Source organism: Pinus tabuliformis, chromosome 3_1 (assembly GCF_031772625.1).
Source record: "Pinus tabuliformis cultivar Carrire ecotype Pingquan chromosome 3_1, CPIR1, whole genome shotgun sequence".
Lineage (NCBI taxonomy): Eukaryota > Viridiplantae > Streptophyta > Pinopsida > Pinales > Pinaceae > Pinus > Pinus tabuliformis.
Window position 1 is genome coordinate 919688863 of NC_142301.1, and position 21384 is coordinate 919710246.

Below are 21384 nucleotides of genomic sequence, written 5' to 3' on the forward strand. Positions count from 1 at the left end.
ACTGTTGAATTAAGATTTTGAGCTTTTTCTGATCTTGAGTAGAGTTTAGAGGATGTTTCCTTCATTACCAATACAAGTTTGGATCCATCCCATAACATAGCTGAATTAACCTGAATGGATTTTTCTCCAATATTGTTTTTTCCAAGCCATTATGTTCCTTAGTTAGCTCAAGTCATCTACAGACACAACAAGGACCTTGAAAATCCAGCCATTAATCTGAAAGGATATATGGTAAGACCCTATACTGTCATTATGAATGTATGGGCATTAAAATATAACGAGCAACACTTGAAATGGACGACAGATGGCAATAAATCATTTGTTCTAAATAGGATCATATAGAATGAAAAGGGGCGATTATATTTCTATATTGTGTTTTAACATCCGGAAAATCATGGTTCTTGCAGGTGGGCAATGCACTTACAGACGATTTCCATGATCTTGTAGGGATTTTTGAATTTATGTGGTCTCATGGTTTGATATCAGACAACACCTACCGGTTGCCCAATATTCACTGTGACTTTTCATCTCTTGTGCATCCATCAGCTCTATGTAATATGGTATTAGATCGTGCCGATGTGGAAATGGGGAATATTGATCCATACAGTATCTACACCCGTCCTTGTTTGAATAGTACTGGAACATATAGAAAACAACAGAGAAAAAGATATGTAAGTATATTATATACATTAAGCATTGTATATGCCAGCAGATCAGTTTGAAGGTATGCTTAAAGTCCAATTTCGTATCTTTTGCATTTGGTAGTCTCTTTCCCATTGACATGGTAAACTGTAAAATAAAGACCAGAGAAAAAGATGTGTAAGAATATTAGATACATTAAGCACTCTATATGCCAGCTTATCAGTTTGAAGGTATGCTTAAAGTCCAATGCTATATCTTTTGCATTTGGTAGTCTCTTCCCCATTGACATGGTAAACTGTAAAATAAAGACCAGACTAGATGATTGAGGTCATTTTTTCTCAAATTAAACACATTCTTGCGTGCCATTGAGGTCCACAATTTGTTGCATGGTGAATTTAAATGACTGGTATCCATCACCTCTAGATGGGGATAATCAGATCAGCTATAAGAGCACTACTGCATTCTCTTTCTCACAGAGGCATTTTGTTGCAGCCATGGAGGCATCTGTTTGTGGAGTATGATCCTTGCACTGAAAAGCATTCCGAAATTTATTTCAATCTACCTGAAGTACAAAAGGCTCTTCATGCCAATGTTACAGGAATTCCTTATAACTGGACTACTTGCAGGTCTGTGGTTTTATTATTAAAATGGTAACTTTTTTTTATCTGGTGCTGCTTCTTTTGCATTTATAAAGGACCTTCATTCATCAATCTGGTCTGTTTGCTTTATTATGTGATGAAGTTTCTGCTCACTGGGGAGACTCCCCTAGATCTATGTTGCCAATTTACCTAGAGCTCATAAACGTTGGACTACGCATTTGGATGTTCAGGTCACAACTCACCGTGCATATCATTTCTTTTAATCAGAACATGGCACTTAGAACAATGAGAATGTTTCTGATTGGACTTTTGCTATTATCTTCCATCATAAAATCTACTACAGAAAATTCGATATTGTTTTGTTGGTATGCAGTGGAGATACAGATTCACTGATTCCAGTCGTAGAAAAAACAGGGATTCAAGGGCCTTACCCCACGATTTATGATCGACAATCTATTGGATATTGCGAGAAAGATATAGAAGGAGTTGTGCATAGACATGGCCTTTATACATCACGATTTCAGAAAGAGTGCTTTCCCTTATATGGTTGAGTGGTCCAGGAAATATGATACTGTCACAAGTAATTTTTATGGCATATGCTGCTTATGGATTATTGGTTTATTTATTTGTTGCAATTATAGATTTGAAATTCAATTACTTTTTGTAGGTGAGAAGTTTGTGATCTGATTTGGTTACGAACTGAGAATTGTTCTGACCTGATGCAGAATTGATCCGGCAATTTCTATCTTCCAAGCACGTGAATTACTGTGGAAAGTCTCCTCTGGACCAGAAAATGTTGTTTGTTGTGGTTGGGAGAAGTGTGTTTGTTGTTAATGGTGAACAATGGTCTTACCAACACCGAATGTTTGCGTCTGCCTTTAATATGGAGAAGCTCTCAAAGCTCAAGGTGAATATGGAAAGTAAAGATGGTAGAAATAACTTTCGGTTTAATCTCATTGAAGAAATTTAATGGTTATGGGCATTGCTTTTCTGTTTTATACGCTGTTAATATACTTAATATATAATCATGTTTGTTTTTATTTTACTTTATTTTTTATCATAGCCACACTAACATAGTACTACATATTCATGCAAAGTAAATGCAGCATACTTGGTTGAGTAACGGTCGCCTTCTTCCAGTCATAGCTCCACACATACTTCGAGATTCACAAATACTTCGAGATTCAGTCTTGCCACGGAAGAGCTTGTCGTTAGACCAAACGCCATCTGAAAAGTCCAGCAAATGCAAAGCATAATGAACAAGAAGCTGGAAATATTCAAGCTTTGAAATTTCGACATTTAATGCAAGGCAAATGTCTAAAAGCTTTACAGTGTCATCCAGGTATTTGTCCATCCATTTCTCATCCCAGCTTTGAAATTTCGACATCTAATGCAAGGAAAATGTCTAAAAGCTTTACAGTGTCATCCAGGTATTCTTCCATCCATTTCTCATCCCAGCTTTGAAATTTTGACATCTAATGCAACACAAATGTCTAAAAGCTTTACAGTGTCATCCAGGTATTCGTCCATCCATTTCTCATCCCATTCTGCTGTAGGAAATTGGAGATCTGTAATAAGGGACTTGAGGTCCGCGTGTGTAGCAGATAAAACCGCCATGGCTTGCTGCATCCACAACAGATTTATCGTGTTCTTCAATAACACACTGGCACCCTAAGCATTTTATGGTAAAACAAAACACATAATTTCAGTCAAACAAAGATGGTTACAAAGTTCTCAATGATCAAGGATTTTCTGATCAAATTGTTTTCTGTCGCTTTCTCTCTATTTGCCCCATGAAAACAATCAAGCCCATTAACTGGAGTCCAGTTTAGAGCTGACAGAACCCTACTCGAGTCTGTAGGGTGCCATGGGGATGCTTTTCTTGTGCACTACAGACAGGGAAACAGGGTAGGGTCATTTTTAGTGTCGTTTGTTGTCAATGGATTCCTTGGATATGCCTCCTATGATGGAAGATTGTCTATGGGACGTCCCAAATGTCAGGGGTTTGTCCTTGCCAAATGGCTATAATGGGATTCTGTTAAAAAAATGTTTTTTAATCAACCACTTGTTAACATGAGCAAGATTTTCTTGATTGTGAGGTTATTAGTGGTGTATTTATTCGGCCAGAGTTTTGAAGGATTTGCAGGTCTTACTATTTTTTGTAAGCATAAGCACACATATCAGTATGGATATGTTATTGGAGAAGCTTAAACTCTGGTGGAAGGAAGCCATCATTAAAATGCTTATTATTTTAACTTATATTTTACTTGAAGCCACCTTTTCCCATTAAAAGACCTCACTCTCCCAAATCCCTTAAAGCATAGAAACAAAAGTCATAACATTTAATGGAGTGGCTTATAATTGCCCCCAGTCATCCCCTGCATTTTTTCCCTTGAAACTTTGGTGAATAGAGGCATGAGGAAGCATCGAGTCCCATTTCTTTGGTTGATGTTTGATTAGAAATTGTTATACAGGTCGTAGGCTAACAAGGTGACTTTTTAGTCTTTTTTTCGTGTAGATATTCTAGTAGATTTTTCTTAAAATCCTGTCAGAAATCTAAAAAAATGTAGTTTTATGTTGTTGAGTCTACACAACATATGTTTTCTAAAGACTTTCTACGGTGCTAAATCCATTTTTGCATTTAAAATTACAATTTAAATGACAGAATATTGTGATCTCACCAAGAATTGTATTACTAGATTCCGGTGAAAAGGACCAAAAAAATATTCGCATTAGACTACATCCTTATTCATCTATTCTTTTTACCTGGCCTTTGATGATGATAAGCAATGTTGAATTGGAAATGTGTATCACAACATTGCCAAAAGTGGCTCAATATTTGCTAGATGTTTTATAGGTGATAGAGTAAGGCATTGTTTGGTATATGTTTTAGAGCTGATAGAGCAAGGCACTGTTTGGTATATGTTTTAGCGCTGATAGAGCAAATCACTGTTTGGTAGATGTTTTAGAGGTGATAGAGCAAGGCATTACATATAAGCTACTTTAAGAAGAGTTTTTCAATATGAAATACAGCTCCATTTTGTTATGAAATGCATTGTTAGGTGGACATTTAAAATCAACAAGTATACTGTCATTAACTCTTAGGGCTTAGTAAACCAGTACAAAACCATCTTTATGTTTGTAGGATTTTCCATGTGTGGAAGCAACCTTAGTCCTTAATGCACTTACTTTTTTTGCTGCTTCTTTCATTGTCTTTGGTGGTATCTTGCTAGAAAATCCTTACATAAATTCCAATATATGTTCTCTAAAGCAATATAAAATTCTCTCAAACGCAAGACATGAGCTTGGATACCACTTGGAGCAAAACCACATCACAAAAAACACATTGTACATTGAACGCACAAACAATAAGTTGCTTTCTTCCAATTTTTTACATTTTGCATTAAAGTAAACAATATCCAAGCCACTAAGTAGATAACTCTGCTCTTTTTCCTGTCTACGGGTGCACTGAGGCAAAGATTTTTGTTTTCTGAGGAAACTAAAAAAATAACTGTCCATAAATATCTAATTGATAAAGACTATTTAGTAATGATTTTTAACTTATCACAAATATATGACCACACACATTAGCCTATAATATAGGATGTATTTGATTCTTTATTGTTGCTTGCAGCCAACAAGATGCTCTCCAACAGGTCCAATTCTTTGTACAATGTTTCCTTTCTTAGATGCAAGTTGATTTGACTTTCTTGGCTTTAAATATTCTTCATCCGCGTTGTCATCTTCACCATCGAATTCCTTATCCTCATTGTTTTCTTCATCTGAATGTCCTCTAATTCATCTAGCTGGGAAGCTTCTCCAGTAAACCCCTGACACATCAAGTGGAATTAATTTAAAGTCCTAACATAAACTAATGGCAGATGTGCTCCTTTCCTTTTCCCTTGTGTGCACCCCATTTCCCCCAGGAATTGTTCTGCTTCTCTTTGAGTAACTTTGCTCAACTGAGAGTCTATCAAAATGTAGACGTAAACACAAGAAGAAAGACTTCGTTTTATCATGCCACCATTTTCCCACCATCAATTATTAGCATAACAATAAGCTACCTATTTTATACCTCACTTAATTGATTGTGCATCAATGATGGAATATATTATGGCAATATCTTGATTTCTACTCCTTTCTCTTGAAGACATTTCAATCTTGTAGTGCACATATGATGGGAGCGGCGAGCCCATAGTCTTCTTTTACCTACCTCGTGGACTCTATGTTTGTTCCTATTTCACCCATTCATTAGATTTTGCATCACCCATTCTTCACAATTAAGCTAATGAGATTGGTTTTCGACTCTAAAAAAAATTCAACATTCATGTGGAGAATTTCACAATTAGGCGACATCAACTGATGACATTTAGAGAAATCAATAGGCAAGAGACATGACTAACCCGAGATCCCCTGTACCACAAGAGATCACATAGTTGTATTGGTTTCTGCAGTCGACAAATACATATTAGAGACATTCAAAGAAGCACACATTATCAATGAACATACTTCTAAAAAAGCAGATATTGATGGGATTCTTCAAACACCTATCCTTCCTAACTTTTGTAGCTCAAATATGAAAAGTTTAAATTTCAAAGTTTTTTTGAAACACCAATAAAGAAACAAAATTACATAAAAATTTAAGTTCATTTTTCTATGCTACTCTTTCCTATGCTACTGCCTTACAATGTTTCCTTTGCGACATGTGATGCAATTGCTAGTATAATTCCATCGTAACAAATATGAACTCAACATGACACATAAAGAGATAAAACTGAAATAGAAAAAACAACAACATTTCGTCGATTTATCTTAACTAAAACCCAATTCACAACAAAAATTTAACTACACCCTTTATTGAATTAATTTCCAATCTTTATAATCTTTAAATGAAACAGAAAAATCCCATTGCTAAATTTAAATCTTTGAAATACTCATTAAAAAAAAAGGCATCTATAATATAATTCCAACCCTAGCTAAACCCAATTAACAACAAAGATTTAGCTACACCCTATCTTCAATTCATTTCCAAACTTTATAATCTTTAACGACAACAGAAAAATGCCATTGTTTAGTTTAAGGCTTTGAAATACTCTTAAAGATGCAAGGATGCCTTCTATAATATAATTCCATGGTAACAATAAGTCTAACAGAATATAGTAGGTAATTAATCTATAGTAGGTAAATAAGGATATATATTTTCACTCAATTATGGTTGCTAACATAGACATGGGATAAAATTAGTAAGGGTTGGGAACACCAAAAAATCCTAAAAATCGGAAAAATATCAGGTAAAAATGGACAAACATCGGTAAAATCAAGATACCATCAAAATATCTGTAAAAATCCGAAAACATCAGCTAGGCCAAAAAATCGTGATTTCAAGATAAAATCTAGATGCTTAGAACACTGATGTTAATTCTAGTTTTACTATCAGTCAACTGGGGTGTCATGGATTATTTTTTGTCCAAATTCTCATTTGTGAGATGATGATGAGATATAATGCCTTGATAAATATTGACTTTAAATCTTGTAAACGTGTAATTGATTTTAAATATACTTGTGAATTCACCTATTACCAACAACAACCATAAAAATTCCAGCACCACTATCAATACCGCTGCCCTGATCAATTCCAGGTTTACTACTAAGACCGATGCCTTTGCATATAAAAATTGGAAGTACAATTTATAAATGTCTGCCCAGCGTAACTCAATCTAACAACTCTTGCTAAGTGGCAATATGAAATTGTTAAAGAAAAATACAATAGGTTGAAAGCACTAATTAGTCCCCCCTCCTCACAAAGAGGGTTAGGCTTTACGTAGAATACAGCACAACTGTTCAACTCGGGAATCCTTTATTAGTTTCATCTATTAATTTTGGAGTTGTAGAGGAACAAATGCATATTTATGCATACAGGACAGCGTCACAGGATGGAACTTGGCACCAATGTACAGAAAATAAACACACTATGGAAATTTGGCCTCGCATCTTTGCCTCATTTTTCACATTGCCAAACTCAGCCATGGTGAACAGAGGAAATACCTAAATCATATGAAGATACAGGATTTCCACAATCAACAAAAAAATCCTAATAAACATAGTTGTCGAAGAGGCTCATTCAACTCAACCTCTTCTCAAGATTAAGTGTCAACCAGTTGTTCAAGATACTTTCTGCCACGATGTGGAAGATTTGTACATTTTTAAGTGTATGTGAACTCTTTGGGAGACTAGGTCCAGCATTAGGATCCTAAAGCTCTTCCTCCCAAATTGACCTTTCTCTTTTGATGGTAATGCCTATCACCTGTGATAGCTTTACAGAACTTCAATTGAAAAACTAGAGAGCCACACCAAATGCATGGGCATGTTTGTAACCGGACGACTCTGTCTATCCTAGCTACCCTAGCACTTCTGTGTTAAAATTTTAACGCTCTTCACATTATTCTTCTTTACAATCCTGTAGTTATCATTGTTTTTTTATTTATTGAAACTAATGTATGCAAGGTACAGTTACATTTACGTCTCGCTCTAAACTCAAGACTTAGAAAGACAAACCCCATTGCAATGTTTGTTTCTGTGACTAGAATATTCATTAGCAAGCAAGATCCTCCCCTCAAGAACATACAGATTCATATAGAAATTAATAAGGTGTTCCTCATCGATATCTACGCAAGACGCTGAACTCTATATACATTATTTATGTTGGCTGCATTTGGGGTCATTGCAGTCAAATAGAAGGGTAGAAAATCATTCGTTTTTCTTCTCTGTATGAAGTAGCGTCTCCAAAATAGAGAAGACAAATAAGGGACCAAATAGGGGAGGCACAGGCGGCTTAGTAAAGGCCGCAGCCAGCTGCCCTGAGCTTTGCTTCTCAGATATACTGGCTTCCTTTCCGTTCACATACGGTTCTTTCACATGATATTTTGAACTGGGTTTGAAATACACCTTTGTCGGCTGGTTCTGCTGAACGAGCCATTCTGCAATACAGACATGCAATATGAATGTAGTCAGGTTCCTAAATTTTGGAAGATATTAACTCCACAACTGGGAAATCTAATTTGACATTTTCAAGAACCACAAGGCTTTAATTTCATTGTACCAGCTTTTCTTGGATAGAACTTTTTCAGGATATTCTTACAAAGAAATTCCGCAGTTATCCACATACTCTAGGGCTTCAGTTCAGAACACAAAAATGAGACTTTTCTTTTTTGGTTAACAACCAATGAATATCTCCAATGACCTGCAATCCAAGTCTACAAATTGTTTAGTATGTGTTCTTGCTTGCACATTGCACATAGAAATTTTGCCATTAATTCTATCTTATGAAGTTTACAGCATTTGTTTAGGAAAATCCCAATACGTCAGTTTGAACCGATCATGATCCACTGCATAATTCTCACTATATTCGCACTTAGAAATTCAAATACACAAACTAAAACCCCAAGACATATTTGCAAGTTTAGACAGAAGACAGTACCTAGAACAAATTTGGTTTCTCAGGAAAGATATAACCAGGAGCAAAGAACTCTCATACTATCAAGGAGTGGCAGCTACTCTATAGAGTGGACCTATCAATTAAGATCATGTGTTCTGTCCTTTGAGAACAAATTTGGTTTCTCAGGAAAGATATAACCAGGAGCAAAGAAATCTCATACTATCAAGGAGTGGCAACTACTCTCTAGAGAGGACCTATCAGTGTGTTCTGTCTTTCTAGATCACAAGTTTGAGTCTAGTGGGGGAGGTTATGTAAACCAGCATAGACTCAAATTATCACTGTGCATAGGTGATAGGGATTTCATCCATTAATTTGGTGTCTGACTAGGCCAATTTGAGTATAGCGAGGGTAAAGTATGTACACCTGCATAGACTATGTAGTCAAATCATCACTACACAGAGGTCATCTCTTGTCCCATAAACAAAGGGATTCCATCTGTTAATTCGGCCTCTGACTAGGCCTTGGCCTTAAAATTATATCATTCCTATAATTATTCAAATAATTGATATCTGAATAGGCCTTGACCTTAAAATTATATTATTATGATAATTTAATTTGGAGATTTATAGTGTCTTTAAAGAATAGAAAACTAGACTAAGATTGGGCTTATTGCTCTGTTCCAGAATCAACAGGACTAAAACTGGAACTCTTGAGCACCTGTCTCAATATACAAGACAAGTTTAGCCTCTCTCTGTAAAGAGAAGAACAGAGGAAACAAAATCGGTACTTTACAGCAAAGTTTCCACAATACATACAGAGTCTATAACTTGTATGCAGTGCCGAACCCTCTAAAGTGAAGTAGTTCAAATGAATAGTCATCACCAATCCAGTGGACATCACTGAAAAATATGCATCTCCAGGTAATCCAAATGAAATCCCCATTGTGGCACATGTAGATCTGCAGCTCCAGAATAAACGCCAGATGGTCTCAACTGGACTGTGCAATGAGGGAAAGCCTCATCTGTGACTCCGTCGGTAACAACCACTCTTTAGAAGGTAGGCCCCGATATAAATACCAACATTTTGAAAGAGAGTCTAAAATCCTGAAAGGCTCTAAAGGATCATAGTGTACAACGGTGATTTCCCCACAAAGATTAGTCTTGCACATTACACAAGACTTGATCGAGAAGATGATCCTCAATGTTTCTATCGAAAGCAAACATAATTGAAGGTGGTTTTTCAATCATTGACAAACATAACATAGCACAAAAAGTGCAAACTATTCAGGATATCCAGGATTCCTTAAAAACGGGGCACCTTAACTGGTTCATTTTGTACATGACTCTACCAAATAAAGGCAGGGTCCAGAAAACAGATTAACAAACCCTAATATTGCAGCTATTGTGGGAACTTAACGCATGTTGGGCATGTTTTCTGGAGGCGCATCCTTCATAAGAATATCTGGTCATGGATACGAAATCTGTTTACAAGTATCTTTACTTCACAAATCTACTGGCGTTTAGCAAGTAATACTGATGGTCACTCTCTTATAAATGTTTGTTTTAGATTCTCCAACTACTCAGTGTTAGCATATTGGATTGCCTCAAGAGATTGAAATAAGCCAGATATAAGAACAAGAGCTCATGCAATGTTGGCATATCTGATTGATTGCCTTGACAAGGGATTGTAATAAGCTAGATGTAAGAGCAAGGGCTCATGCAAGATTGGCATGTCGGATTGCCCTGAAAGAAGATTGTAATGAGCTACAAACTAGATCAAGAGCTCATGCACAATACCCCAATTGCAGGTGTAGGTAAGGGGTAGGAAATTTGGGTATACTGATGGCCAAGCACAATCTTAGGTTCTCAGAAATGAGATCCATGTTCAAACCCCTTAGAGGACATAATCAAGTGGAAAACCTCTTTTGTTTTGTTTAATGATTTGCCAATATCTATTGCAGTACATTCATAAATTCCTAAACAAAAAGTCCAAGTACGTGGTACAGTCCAAGTATGTGGTCCGAGTATGTGGTTCAACCCTTAAGTGCGGAGGTTTGGACACTCTAATCCCAGTCAAGACTATGTACCCTAGGCTTCGCTCCAATCCCACAATCTCGCACAAGACTATGTACCAGGCTTGGTAGCTCCAAGACTATGTAGCGCAGACGGCATACCAGAAGAAACCAGATTGAGCAGAATAGTAATCGCCCCTTCTTCCGCCATCGTTTTCCTTGTCTCTTGCACAGCAGCCACATTCTTCAGCGCCCCTACAGCCATGGCCTGTGCAGCTGAGGTTCCCGATTTGCAAATATGAACCAGAACTGAAACCCCACCATTAGCCTCAATTCCCCAAGCATTTTCTGCATTGCTCGTTAGCCCTCCAATGGCCGCCGCAGCCTTTTCTTTACACAACGAGCTCCGGGATTCCAAGAGCCGAACCAATGGACCTAAATCGCCCTACGTTTTTTTAAGGGTTTTTAATGTTTTAATTTAATAAGAAAAATTAGACGGCTGATTTTTGTTCAATCGTCTAACAAAAGATCTAACGGCTACGATTAAGACAGAAAAGCATTTGGGGGAGTTCATTTCAGAGGGGAACGCCTTACGGCGTAAAAATGTATATTATATTCCTTAAAAAGTGTAATCTTTTGTTTTTAAAAATTATGTTTTTTTATTCATTAAAAGTGTGTAATTTTTCCTTTATTCATAGATTTTTCACATTTAAAAAATATATATTATATTCATTAAAAAAGTGTAAACTTTTGTTTTCAAAAAATTACTTTTTTTTTTTCATTAAAAGTGTGTAATTTTTCAAAAAAGATCTTTTGATAGGTTCATTAATCGACGGAGCGATGGAGCAGCCTATGAAAACCTAGTCTTATACCTGCGCTTCGACGCCTCTGTTCTGCGCCCTAGATCTCCCTGCGCTACGGCCTCGCGGCCCTGGGCCCTTTGCCTTGCTGCGTTTGTTCCTGAGCTCATTAGTTAAGAGCCTGTGATTCTGTGTGGCTCGTTTGCTGCTGGGAGGGGTTTGTAAGCTAGGGTTCGCCCCAATGGAGGTCCCGGGCTCGCCCCAGGCAGGCCCGCTCCCCCCCCTCCGCTTCCATCTGTCGAAGCCTTCTCTCGGCGCTTGGCTGGTTTGCCGCAAAAGAAAAAGAGTGAAGCAGCCAAGTTTGTCAAGAGGCTCAAGGGTATTCCTGAAATCTCCCTGCCGCCAGAGACCTCGATCCAAGTTGCCCTGTCCCTGGCTACGCGGGCCCTCGTTGGCCAGTTCACCGGACTATGGCCTTCTCCTAAGTCCACTGAGATCTAGGTCACTTCTTATTTCTTAGGACGAGGGTTTTTCCTCTTCGAATTAACCTCAAAGAACGACAAGGATCTGATCTTCCAGAATGGCCCCTATTTCATGGGCCCCCAGGGCCTTTATCTCAAAAAATGGACGCCAGATTTCGACCCTGCAGTCGACGTTCCCACGACTGTCCCAATGTGGGTCAAGTTTCCAAACCTCCCAGTGCATTGTTGGAACTGGGACTCGTTGAAGCACATCGGCAACACCCTTGGGAAATTCATAGATCGGGTAAACAACAAAGATCAATATGACTATGCTCGAATCTGCGTAGAACTAGACCTAGAGGTGGGACTTCCGGAAGCCATCAAAATCAAAGTAGGAAGCTGGATTCATTTGCAGAAGCTAGATTATGAGCAGTTGCCCTTCAAATGTTGAAAATGCCATGTCTGCGATCATTTCGCCAGAGGATGCCCATCCAACGCTGAACCAGATAAGGGTAAAGAAGAAGGCTGGAATCAAGTCAAGCGGACCAAGAAAACCCAAAAGCATGTTGGTCCAAACGGAAGGGCCCCCAGCAGGCCCCTCCTCAGCAACCCCCTTCCAGAATGGAGTAAGAAAATAAGTTCACCCCTCTAAGCTTGCAAATAGAGGAAACATAGGAAGAAGATATCCAAAAATCAACCCCCCTCGCAAAAGTTACCCCCTCTTCTCCCAAGGGGGCAAGCCTTGCTGAGAGCTCCAAAGGAAACACTGTAGAAGTCGAGGAAGTTGAGCAAGAATCTGACGGCTCAGAGGAAGAAGGTGAAATAGGAGAATCCCAAGCTTCGATAAGGAGATCCACAAGAGGCCGCAAAACAGATTAGGAAAAAAGAGAGCAGGAAACTTTCAAAGATAAGCTCCAAGGCAACCAGCCAACTCTCAAGAAGCTATTAGTGTCAAAACCAAAGATGGCGAGAAACCAACCCCAAGGCTCCAAGGGAGCCAACCAGAAATACAAATGATGAAGATTGTCTCTTGGAACTGTAGAGGTATGGGGAGCAGAACCAAAGAAGAAGCCATCAAAAGTTTAATAAGGACAGAAGCTCCTGACATACTCCTCATCCAGGAGACCAAACTAGAGGACTCCGTCTTCCTTCAGGTAAGTAAGAAACTCTGGAATAAATGTGAGGCAAAAGCAATCTCAGCCCGAGGGGCTTCCGGTGGGTTGGGCACTCTCTGGAACGCTAGCAAATTCTCAGTCATTTTTGAGACCCTCAACACTCACTGGCTGTTCTTAAAATTGCAACATTTAGACTCAAAAGAGATTTTTAGTCTCTTCAACGTGTATGTCCCTGTGAATGTTGGGGAAAAAAGGCCTGTTGGGAATCCATAAGAAACCAAGCAGACCTCGTTAATCTTGAGAATATCATCATTGCCGGAGATCTAAATCTCACTCTTCTGTCAGCAGACAAGAGAGGAGGCAGCATTGTTCGCGATCCGGCAAGGGAATGGGCAGAGGACCTTATGCAGGACTGGGATCTGCTGGACATCAAGCCAATCTCTAGCAAGTACACTTGGACTAATAAAAGAATTGGCCCCGGTCACATCACTGCTAGGTTGGACAGATTCTTTCTTCAAAGCTCTTTTCTTCTGCTTGGATTAGAGGCTAGAGTCCACATTCTCCCATGCAACACTTCTGATCATAAACCCATCAAGCTGGAACTCGTGTCCCAGCTTGATCTCAAACCTATTCCCTTCAGATTTAGCCCACTCTGGGCTAAGGAATCTGACTTCATGCAATTAGTCAAGGGAATCTGGTTGCAGCTGGACAAAGGCTCCCCCTTTTTCGTCTGAGAGGAGAAGTTTAGAAGAGTGAAAAAGGCTTTGAAAAGTTGGGCCAAATCTCTACCCAATCCAACCAACAAAAGGAAAAAAATTCAACGGCACACTAGAAATTCATCATCTCTAGGCTGAAAAGGCTGACATAACAAAAGAGATTCTAGATAAAGAAGCCCAGCTCCAGCAAAACTATCATCAGGCTTGTTTAGCTGAGGAAGAATACTGAAGGCTTAGGTAACATAGTCTTTGGCTTAAAGCAGGAGACAGGAACTCTTCCTTCTTTCACAAACAAGCTCAAGTAAGGAAATGTACCAACTCCATTTCTGAAATCAAAGATGGAACGACCATTCACAAGGATAATGCAAACATAAAAAAGCAGCCTCCCTTCACTTTAAAAACCTGTATAGTGAAGATACAAATCTGGAACAAAAATCTGATATGATGGACGTGGTCCCCTCCTTGATTACTGCCGAAATGAATCATCTGCTTGAAGCTAAAGTCACCAAGAATGAAGTCAAGGATGCCCTCTTTGCCATAGACCCAGACAAAGCTCCTGGACTGGATGGACTCTCAGCCAGATTCCTCCAAATTTGTTGGTCGATTATGGAAAAAGATCTTTACAAAATGGTTCTAAAGTCCCAAGTTTTGATCCAGATTTAGACAGGAACGCAATAAATTACAGAGATAGCCATAAACACAGAGATGCGATAACCATAAAGACAGATATGCAGCGGAAATAATACTTCATTTCATTACTGTAAAATACTGAAATATGCTTACAAATAAAAATAGAAATAACCCAGCTAGGGAGATGGTAGCTTATCTCTGAGAAGAGATGTGTCGACTACATGCCTCTGAACTGTTCTGAACTGTGTTTACAATGAGGCTCGAAGGCCTATTTATTATTGAGAAACAATGGAAAACCCTTCACATTCCAAAACCTAACCCTAGAAGATGAAACACCAAATTGTGGGCCCCGTTTTGGGGTGAGTTGGACAGCCAACTTCCCGGGTCGCGAATTGGTCATATTATCTTCGTTTGACGCGCATGATAGCCCGTTGGAAAGATCTCTCCGAGTACTACGACGGAAAAGATGATTTCCCAAAAAACGTCATTTAGGGCCTCAAAACGGCTCCGGAAGTTTAGGACCCGAAAAACTGCTAAAAATAGTAAACTGCGCTATAATTAAGGAAAGTGAAAAACTGAAAGAGACAGTTGTGGGGGTCCAAATGGGATAGGTGGGTGGCCACCAACATCCACCTGGATCATTCCTCCCCCCTTGGGAAGCAATGGTCCCCATTGCGTTGAGTTCCTCCCTGAGATGAGGAAGCTTCTGCTGAGTTGGGTCTCTGGTGAGCTGTTCTGCAATCTCTAATGTGTCCAGAAATGGTGGGAAGCATGGTCGGCGACGGTCCACATTGAACACTCGGTGCAAGTGAAGGAATGGAGGAATGCTATTCTTCAAAGCATTGTTGCCTGTAGCCTTGGTACTGGTGTAAGGACCATGTCGGAGTGGCCTGAGCTTCTGATGGGTTCTGGTAAGGCGTTCTTTCTGTCGATGCAGCCAAACTTTGTTCCCCACCTGAAACTTGTGTGGTACCCCTGTGGGTGAGAAGAAGTTGTTCCTGTGTTCTGTTATGACTGTATCCCTCTGTTGCTACTGCTACGTGGAGGAACCCTTCGTGGGGGTCATGGATGTAGCAACAATCTTCCCCTTACTTTGGGAGCGAACCAGACAGAAAATAAATTTCCTAGTCTGTGAGATGAGCTTGCTGCCTTTCTTAGCAGTGATCAAAGAGGTGGTAGTAGGTGGGGCTACCTCCGATATCCTGTATAATGAGTTATCCAAAGAAATAATGACAGCGCGAGGCCTTGACTCATACACAGCATGTCGCCTCCACAAGTATGGCTGGCCTAATAGTACATCACAAACATCCAGAGGTGTAACATCACACAATACCTCGTCTGTGAAGGGCTTGATGCTGTAGGGAAGGCGGCACTGCTGGCGAACTTTGAGATCTCGTCCTTCGTGAAGCCACCCGATACTGTACGATTGTGGGTGTGGCGTAGTTGGTAGGCCCAACCGCTTCACGACCTCTGTTGAAACGAGGTTCTTTTGGCTGCCACTGTCGACAATGAATTGCAGCGGCGAACCCTTCACCGACATCTGTGAGTGGAAAAGACGTTCCCCCTCCTCTGGCTCTTCGGGCTCATTCTTCTGGATCTTGGCAGTGGCAACAGTGGCACTAGGATCCGCATCAATTATTTGCTTCCCTTTGCCATCCCCCTTGTCAGGTTCTGGCTTAGAGTCGGAACATGCATCTGATTCGGAAGCCTTCAACTCGGCCACCAGCGACTGCTTGGTCCGACACTCACTTGTGTTATGAGTGGGACTCTTGTGCAACTCTCACCACTTTTCTGTGTCCTTCTTCGGCTTCGTGGTCTTGTTCTTTTCTTGCAGCTTCGAGGGGTTGTCTTGGGTCACCCCGCCTTGGCTTTGTCCTTTGGGCTTCGGATTTGCAGATCCAAAGTCTCGCTTCTTCTGTTTGAACTTTTTCTCGATTTTGACAGCGTATCAGTATGCTGTGCCGAGTGAGGAGATGTTCAAGAACTCCATCCCTTCTGGATGTATCTGTGTAGGCACCCGCGGTATTTGAGTACCAGATGCAGCTCAGAATCTTTGATACCCAACTGTGTGCGAAGGGTATGAAAAATATTTGTGAACTCTGGCACATCTTGGTCTCGTCCCTGCTGCAGTGTGGTCCATTTGATGTATTTGTCCTCATAGCTCTTGACAGGGTAGTACTACTCCTTGATGGCATCCCGGAAATCATTCCAAGTGGGGGCGGCTGAAAACAGTGAGCCTGTACTCTCATCCTTCTGCTCGCAGTATGTTTCCCACCAGTCCTTGACATGGGGGGCTGCTTTGAGAAGAGCGAAAACAATCTTTTCCCGACTTGAAAATTCATGAACAGAAAAATACCCATCTAGCAGATTTAACCATTTATCTACGACATCTGCGTCTATTTGACCCTCGAAGATGGGGATTTCAAAATTAACTTGTACCTTAAACGGTGTGGCGTTTCCAGAGTAGCTATTGGAAGCCGATGTGTCACCTCTGGGTAGCCGTTGAAGGATCTGCGCAAAGCTATCCATCATCGCGTTCCTTTGCCGCTCGAGGGCTTCTTCGAGCAAGATTCTGATAGGATCTCCTGCCCCCTCGTCTTTCTTCTCATCCGCCATGGGAGGTCGTCGAGATTTGCGAGGCTGTTCTTGTAAAGGTTCGACCAATTCAAGCCCTAACTCCTTATATCCTGACCTCGTTGGGGACATGCAAAGAAAAACAGAGAAAAAGCAGACCGCTCTGATACCACTAATCCGGATTTAGACAGGAACGCAATAAATTACAGAGATAGCCATAAACACAGAGATGCGATAACCATAAAGACAGATATGCAGTGGAAATAATACTTCATTTCATTACTGTAAAATACTGAAATATGCTTACAAATAGAAATAGAAATAACCCAGCTAGGGCGATGGTAGCTTATCTCTGAGAAGAGATGTGTCGGCTACATGCCTCTGAACTGTTCCGAACTGTGTTTACAATGAGGCTCGAAGGCCTATTTATTATTGAGAAACAATGGAAAACCCTTCACATTCCAAAACCTAACCCTGGAAGATGAAACGCCAAATTGTGGGCCCCGTTTTGGGGTGAGTTGGACAACCAACTTCCCGGGGTCGCGAATTGGTCATATTATCTCCGTTTGACGCGCATGATAGCCCGTTGGAAAGATCTCTCCGAGTACTACGACGGAAAAGACGAATTTTATTAGAAAAATCGCTAGTGGTGGATTTCCCAAAAAACGTCGTTTAGGGCCTCAAAACGGCTCCGGAAGTTTAGGACCCGAAAAACTGCTAAAAATAGTAAACTGCGCTATAATTAAGGAAAGTGAAAAACTGAAAGAGACAGTTGTGGGGGTCCAAATGGGATAGGTGGGTGGCCACCAACATCCACCTGGATCAAGTTTGCCAAAAAATCAGAGGCAGCACGAACTCTGCTTTTCTTGCTCTCATCCCCAAAGAGAAAAGAGCCAACTCCTTCAACAGGTTTCGCCCGATTTCGCTTTTTAATATTGGTTACAAATTGATTACCAAAGTTATCACTAATAGATTGAAGCTCATCCTCCCCAAAATCATTCCGGAAAGTCAAGGAGCCTTCATTCAAGGTAGACAGATTGTGGACAATTTCATTCTGGTTCAAGAGGCAATCCACTCAAGTTTGAGTCGCAATGAAAAAGGTATGGTTGTCAAACTTGATTTAGCAAATGCATTCGATCGAGTTAGGCATAGTTTTCTGCTGAAATTCTTACATAAGCTTTGATTTTCTGCGAAATTTATAAAATGGATTCGGGCTTGCATTTCAGAGCCTTGGATTGCCCTGTTAGTAAATGGCAGAGCTGCTGATTTTTTCAAAGCCACGAGAGGGCTCAGGCAGGGGTTCCCTCTCTCACCACTTCTATTGTTTCTTCAAGCCTCAGTTCTCAATTTTTATTTAGAGAAAAAAATAATGGATCAGGAAATCGTTGGGCTCTACATAGCAAGTGGCGTTAAAAACATAAATCATGCCCTCTTTGCGGATGACACCTTGTTATTGGGAGCTACTTCTGTGCTCATGGTCTCCAGATTTAAAGGAGCTTTGGACGAGTTTTGTATGGTCTCGGGAAGCAGTCTAAATAATGGCAAATTCCATATCTATTGTTGGAACACCACTCCCAGCTTACTCAACTCCATTTCCAGATCCTTAGGTTTCGTCGCCTCCTCAAATTGGACTTCATTCAAGTACTTGGGCCTCCCTGTTTTTCTCAAAAGAGCCTACAGCAGAGATTGGCTTCCCCAATTGGAGAAATTCAAGAACAAGTTGCTTGCATGGGGCTTTTCCTGGCTTAACATTGTTGGTAAGACTATTCTCATCAAATCTGTTCTTAACAGCGTTCTCTTATTTCAGTTTTCTATCCTTCTTGCTCCCACTGGCATTCTTAGAAAAATGGAGGAGATCATTCGAATTTTTTTTGGAAGGGGGGCAAGCAGAATGAGAAAAAGATTCCGCTAGTCAAGTGGGAATCCATCTCCAAACCATTATTGGAAGGACGCTTGAATTTCAAAAATATTGGCATCCATAAGATTGTAATGGGAGCTAAATTAATCTGGAGAATTATTGCTCCTAACCTAGGCTGGGCTCAATTAGCTCTTTGGAAAAAATATTTCAAAGGCCAACGTTCCCACTGCCTAGATCATCCTTTGTCACATCCAAATACGCCCTTTCTAAATCTCTGTATCAAAACCTGCCCTCTCATCAATGTTGATGCTACTGGATTCCCGGTAATGGAAAAAGGATCAACCTCTGGACATACAGGATAATGAATAATGAGCCGTTGGGAGACTGTCGCTCACTTCAAGAGCTGCGCAGATGGATGAACGAGACTAGTATGCGTTCCCTGTGGGACATTTCCGTCTGGCAGGATTCACTCTGGGTTGGCTGGAATCTTCAAACGCCCCCAGAGTTGTTTATGGAGCGCAAGATCCTATTATCCAAGCTCCACAACTTGGCTCCAATGCTGGCACGAAATCGTGACTCAAGAGGTTGGGGTGCGCAGGCTGGTGGATACACTGTAGCTCATGGCTACGCCAAGCTGTGTGAGCGCCCTCATGTGGCCACGAACCCAGAGCCGTGGAAAGGGATATGGCATTATCCCTCCTTGCCAAAAATCGACTTCTTCAACTAGCTGCTATGCCACTCCAAAATTTTGACTGATGATAATCTTCAGAAGCGAGGTTTCCACGACCCTTCAAGGTGCAGCCTTTGTAAGGAAAACCAGGAAAGCGTAACTCACCTGATGCTTGAATGCACTTTCACAATGCATATTTGGACCGAGCTGCTGGGATCTTTGAGCTCCAGCTTTGCTTTGCCTTCCTCCATTCCTAATCTTTTTGCTAAATGACTGCAAAGGTATCCTGGTCCCCCACCAAAAAACAAAACTATCAGAGCTGCTTGGGCTATTCTCCCTAAAATAATCTATTGGCAGGTTTGGCTTGAGCGAAATAAAAGGATCTTCAGAAACTACGAACAGGATGCCAAGCTTGTGGTAGTTAAGGTTAAATGCCAGTTAAAAGAGTGCCTGAAAGAGTACAAAGACGATTTAAGTCTAAGCCAGCAAGATATAAATTGGGGCTCTTCTCTTGATCTTCAGTTCCAAAAAATTGCAAATAGTATCTCCCTCCCCAAAGATCGGCAAATAAGGGCTACAACAAAAGAGTTCCAGGGATGGACTACAAATCATCCGAGACATTCTCTATTTTTTGATGGGGCTGCAAAGAGCAACCCTGGAAGAGCTGGCGCTGGAGGTGTCATATTAAATCCAGATGGCATGAGGATCCACAGTTTCGCCTGGGGTTTGAGCATTGATTCTAGCATTCAAGCTGAGGCTTTGGCTCTTTTCCAAGGCCTCAAGCTTTTAAAAGTGCTGAACATCAGGGAGGCTAATGTAATTGGGGATTCTCAGTTTATCATTAACACTATGGTGACACATTCTAAGCCAACAGACCTAAGGCTTGCAAGGCTGATTTTCAGAATAACAGATCTTGGAGACTCATTCCAGAAATTGAATTTCTACCACGTGTTGAGAGCTAATAATAAGGAGGCGGACATTGAAGCCAACAAAGCAGCCCTTCTTATGGCTGGAGCTTTGCTCAGAGGCAGACAGGAAACATGGGAACCAATTCCTTAATTTAGAGAGCTGTCATGTTTTACTACCTATTGTTAAATCAGTATGTATGTATCCACAAAATTGGGAAAATCTCTGAAATTGATCACATAGTAGCAACTAAAAAGAGATGTGAGCTAAGCATAAATGACACGACCTTGCGAGGTTATGCGGTATTCGCGGAATTAGGCTTTCCTTTTGTAATCTGCTTTTTGGCATTAAGGCTAAGTATCTAATATATCCACTATCCGTTTCTGTAAAAAAATAATAATTTCATGCTATTTTATAAGAAAGCATAAAATACTTTCGGGTTTTTATTTATTAACTTATTTTTTAATTTAAAAAGTATAATTGTATATCTTTTTTTAAATTAAAAGCACATTTTTTATTTCTTATAATATTTCCAAGATATCCAATATTTATGGGATATTAAATATATCAGTCTTAACTAAAAATTTAGTTATAACCGAGAGGGATCAAATCTCTTGAGGTGCAAACCTCTTTTAGAGTGCAAAACTTGAATAAAATATTTGCACCTTGATAGACTTAATCTATCTAATAGCTTGTTAAGATAAATATATATAAACCAAGTGTAATTTTTACTTGGGCATAAAATAATGAGGTTGCTTTATATATATATATATATATATATATTGTTTTATATAATGTATACATTTTTTTATTTATTTATTTTACTTTTAACTACATTATTTCTCTACAAAGTTGATATAAGATCATTTCCTTTTTGGAGATGGGTAAATTTCTTATAATTTGATTTTCAATTAACAATGAGGCATTTATTACTTTCTACTATTTGCAAATGAAAGTTGACTCATCA

At 39.9% G+C, this 21384-nt stretch overlaps 2 protein-coding genes across 2 annotated transcripts; one reads left to right on the forward strand and one right to left on the reverse strand.

The window, feature by feature from the left end:
* Positions 1–7988: 7988 nt before the first annotated feature.
* On the reverse strand, positions 7989–8885 carry LOC149190737 (uncharacterized). Its single transcript, XM_089413436.1, has 2 exons — positions 8341–8885; positions 7989–8218 (listed from the first exon to the last, which is right to left on the reverse strand). The coding sequence occupies exons 1-2, from the start codon at positions 8402–8404 to the stop codon at positions 7989–7991; spliced, it is 294 nt and encodes a 97-aa protein (XP_089269562.1). The 5' UTR covers positions 8405–8885.
* Positions 8886–19780: 10895 nt separating this feature from the next.
* Positions 19781–20570, forward strand: LOC149190738 (uncharacterized). The gene is made up of 2 exons (XM_089410584.1): positions 19781–19792; positions 19869–20570. Exons 1-2 carry the CDS (start codon positions 19781–19783, stop codon positions 20568–20570), a joined length of 714 nt encoding a protein of 237 aa, XP_089266710.1.
* The last annotated feature ends 814 nt before the right edge of the window (positions 20571–21384 follow it).

What these genes read in the sequence shown, in the direction of transcription:
- LOC149190737 (XM_089413436.1), bottom strand. Translation starts at nt 8,404, where the DNA reads ATGTGGATAACTGCGGAATTTCTTTGTAAGAATATCCTGAAAAAGTTC. An exon ending in GTTCTATCCAAGAAAAGCTG is followed by an intron (nt 8,219 to 8,340) that starts GTACAATGAAAT and finishes TCTGTATTGCAG; the next exon opens with AATGGCTCGTTCAGCAGAAC.